A 4,069-nucleotide genomic window follows, 5' to 3' on the forward strand; every position below is an offset into this window, starting at 1 on the left:
ATGTCTGGTTCCACTGTGAAATGATGTTAGCCAACGTATCAGCTCCCAAACAAACTGAAGGGTTGAGGCACATAAGGGTACACCAGCAATCCTTTCTAATCTAGTCTAATTAACAGCAGCCCACATAAATACACAAAAGCTTCTTATAAAAACAAAGAATCTCACACATCTCAAGATATTCGCCTGCTGCACATCCTGCAGAATGGAACCAAACTAGCATATGAAGCTTCATCACCAAGGGACAAACAGAGGCAGCAGGATGACCTCAGTGATTCACTGATGACAGCAGTTACAGGCAGGGAAGCAGGTTCAGGTGACAGAAGCTGGAGAGCAAAAACACAAGGCAGGACAGAAACACAGCAAGTAGAACAAACTGAGAAAGGAACAAAGCATCCGGGCTGGTAAATACTGAGTGACTGATGAGGAAAGAGAGAACAGGTGAAAAGGTGAATCAGGAATTCTGGTGAAAAAGTCTGAGGTGGATGGAAGGATGGAGGAACAGAGATGGGAAAGAGGGACAGAGAGCCAAACTGTGACAGCCATGACTTTACTTCATGATGTTCACCCTGTCAACAGGTGCGCGGGAAGACATTTTGGCTTAGGGCTGCTGCACAGTAGAAATGCACGCATGACACCACTGTGTGTGAGCACGCTCTTACACACTTTCCTTCAACACAGAGTCGTTACAAGCATGTTTGTATGAGGGCATGGGTCCATGATGATAGAGAAATATACATTTAGCTGATGCTTTTATCCAAAGCAACTTACTATTGCTATACTGTATATGTCAGAGGTCGCACACCTCTGGAGTGAAAAGGGGTTAGGTGTCTTGCTCAGGGACACATTGGTGAATGGGTCACACTGTGGAATTGAACCCACCACCACCACCCAGTAGGGAGCAAAGGTCCACTTGGTCTCCCTGTAGTCAGCACCCTTTACTGTCAATAAATATATATAATCCTTGTTTATGATGCCTGGCTGTAACGTCCTCCTCTCATGTTGTCGCCCTGCAGCTGTTCTTGTCTGTTCTTTGTTGGTCATGGTGCTGTTGTTAGGTCATGGTGGAAGTCCTCCCTCCCTGATCTCTCTGAGCTCAGCTTGGTGTGTCATTATGAGCAGAGACAGGATTAAAACATTCACACCAAATATTACCTCTGTACTTATTCTGTGATCTGTTCCAGGTGAGACGTTTGACAGAGGAGGAGCCAGGTCCATCAAGCGACCCATAAATGCTGGCAGACTTTGATGGTTTACACAACAAAGTGTTGAGAAATTCTACTGAGCTTTAATCTGTAACTGAACTGTTTATCAGGGACGCAGCTGCAGCTTCTTTGCTTTTCTGATTCATACTGACCTTTTTAATATTATAGTTTTATATTTTCTGTGTTCAGCCTTCAGAGTTCTGTTGAAGTTAATCTGATGCTGTAAATAAATGTTGACATTAGGAGGATGGTGGGGAGGCCAAGAATGAGTTCTCCTGATGCTCCTTAAACTAAACTACCCTGAAAGGACCAGGTCTGAAGGACGGAGAGATTCAGAGACTGAAAAGATGGAACTCTGCTCTGAGCACTGAGGAGAGCTTCCTGTTGCAGAAACTCCTGTCTGTGAAACCAGCTGTTTAATGTTGACCTGAAGAAAAAAAGAGAACTTCACCTTCCTGTTTGCTCTGTTGTGTTTGACTTTGTATCAACCTGTTAATCAGTTTTACTATGTTTATTATTATAGATGTAGTTAAGTTTGCTGGTCATTAACCAGGTTCAGCTGTCTGGACGTAGGAACAGTAAGATAATAAGAATAACTTTTGTGCTTTTACTTAATAAAACCAAATAGATCGTTTTGATCTATTGAAAGACATTTTTCTCCTTTTCTGCTTCTTCAGCTGAGCCTCAGGTTTCTTCAGCAGCTCTTCAGTGAGGCCCCTCATATTCTACAGTTCTCTAATAAAGACAGAAATGCTGATCTGCGTCCCTGAAGAGAGCGACGAGCATTAAAGGCGTCAGTAGGCAGAGTTTCCTTTAATTCTCTATCAGATACTAAAAGCTTTAGGAGGAGAGAGACCTCTGACACATGCTGACCCCCCAGGCCTTTGTTACCACACTGTTGGTTTCATTATATTAATGAAGTGAGGATTTAAAGAGCTCAGAGTGAAGACTAAAGAACTGGATCTGACTCAAGCCAAGAAGGAGGACAGAAAGTGTGCTGTTACCCCAAAGGAAACACACAAACATTACATTATGTACATTATTACACACATACTAATAACTACCACACACACAGATGAATGGATCCATGCAGCCATTAATAACTGAGAAATGATTGAGCACCAGTGTGATCAGGTGATGGATAACTTTGACAACTTCATGACCGTGACTCTTATTTAAAAATGTATCCAAACAAATTAAATTCTTATAGAGAATTCTTTGTCACCACTGACACCATGTGGTCACCAACACACACTGCATCACTCCTCGTGTGTGTCTCTCCTGCTCACCTGAGATTCCTCCAGTAATTAAGACCAGCAGTATTTAACCCCCAGGTCTTCTTGCTACACACAACATATAATCAAGTGTATATTAAAATATGGTAACATATACTGTAAAATAAAATAAAATATATACAGTTATTTATACATAGACCTATATACACATATACCCCAAATATTCCACAGTGCACTTTCTGAATTTACAGCAGCAACCAGATGATAATCTGTAAAACACAGAGTCCACTTATTCTCTTCTTGCCGGAGTCTTCCGCTCACAGCTCAGACCATCATGGACCACCTGCCGAGCGCTTGACCCGGGACGTTGATGGGGCAGGTCTCTGTAACGATGTGGGCACAACAGCCTCTGAATTCCGTTGCTTGGTCGACATGAGTCCCATTTTGTCGAGACCGGATCTTTAGGAGCAGAATTAAGTTCAAGCTTGGCCAGCATGGCTCCTCTCCTGGCTCTCCTTCCTCTCCTCTGAACGATCACCCGCCGTGGCGCCTGGTCCGGTTGTTTGGGCCAGGGGGATCGTGGTCTGCTGCTCTTTAAACCTAAAAACCCCGTCTTCATCTGCCAGTGAATGTACTTATACCAGAGTTAACACGTGTTTTGGAAATAAAGCCGGAAAAAAACGGATTAAAAACAAAAGTGTAGCAAAGTTTGAATCATCTGTTCATCTCAGAGGTTCTCAAAACTTCTGACTCCTTTGATGGATGTTTGAGCATCAGAATATTAACTATAATGTAAAGTAGCCTACAAATACAAATTCATTTATTTTTACCTGAGAAACATGTAGACAGAAGTAGTACTTTTGTCAGCCCTGAGTAGTGTCTGCAGGCAGCCTGTATGTAGCCTGAGAGCTGAAACCCAGGCCTGCTGCTCGATGTGGATCACAGTAATAACTGAAGGAGACTCCGACCACATCTGGACTGAGGCAGCTGGACAGTCAGAGGACGACGCTCAGAGAGACTTTAGGGAGCAAATCAACCTGAAGCTCTAAAAGTGAGGACAGAAGTATCATTTTAGAAGAATCTGAATCTTGATTGAATCATAAAAACACTTTCCCTTAGTTTATTTCTTCTTCATCGGCCAGATTCTGATTCAGTTTTCTCTCTGAAGTAACATATTTCATGTTCATGTTTGCTGTATTGAGCCTTCAGTTTTTCTATACACTGAATACAATATGAATTAGTTTTAACAGCTGTGCACTTTCCCATGTGGATTCCCAGGAGAACAAGAAGACCAGGTAAAGAATTCACACCTGTCATCACAGTAGATACTCAGCTCAACATGTCTTATAGGAATTACAATAACTGCATCAACACGTTCCTTTAATTTGTGTTCATCATGAAACTTTGAGCTGAAGCTGAAGATGATGAGCTGCTGGTGTTTCTCAGTGAAAGTGGAGACGATTCTCATCATCTTCATGCTGCATATTCGCTCCTGTTGGTTTCATTGATTGATTCACAGGTTGGTCTTGAACCTGGATCACAGACAGGATCAGAACATGGCCTGTGAAACGTCCTGGAGACTAGAAACTGACAGCAGATTCCCAGAATCCCTCTGAGCAGCAGTGACAGCGT

At 42.6% G+C, this 4,069-nt stretch overlaps 1 protein-coding gene across 1 annotated transcript in view; it reads left to right on the forward strand.

Annotated features, from left to right (window-relative positions):
* Positions 1 to 1,824, forward strand: part of LOC123974517 — a 6,152-nt gene extending 4,328 nt beyond the window's left edge. The window contains exon 4 of the mRNA XM_046055299.1: positions 1,182 to 1,824. Within this exon, the coding sequence (XP_045911255.1) occupies positions 1,182 to 1,229 (48 nt within the window). The 3' untranslated portion in view covers positions 1,230 to 1,824. The remainder of the gene's footprint in view (positions 1 to 1,181) is intronic.
* The last annotated feature ends 2,245 nt before the right edge of the window (positions 1,825 to 4,069 follow it).

The sequence above is a fragment of the Micropterus dolomieu genome, linkage group LG08, assembly GCF_021292245.1.
Source record: "Micropterus dolomieu isolate WLL.071019.BEF.003 ecotype Adirondacks linkage group LG08, ASM2129224v1, whole genome shotgun sequence".
Taxonomy (NCBI): Eukaryota; Metazoa; Chordata; class Actinopteri; order Centrarchiformes; family Centrarchidae; genus Micropterus; species Micropterus dolomieu.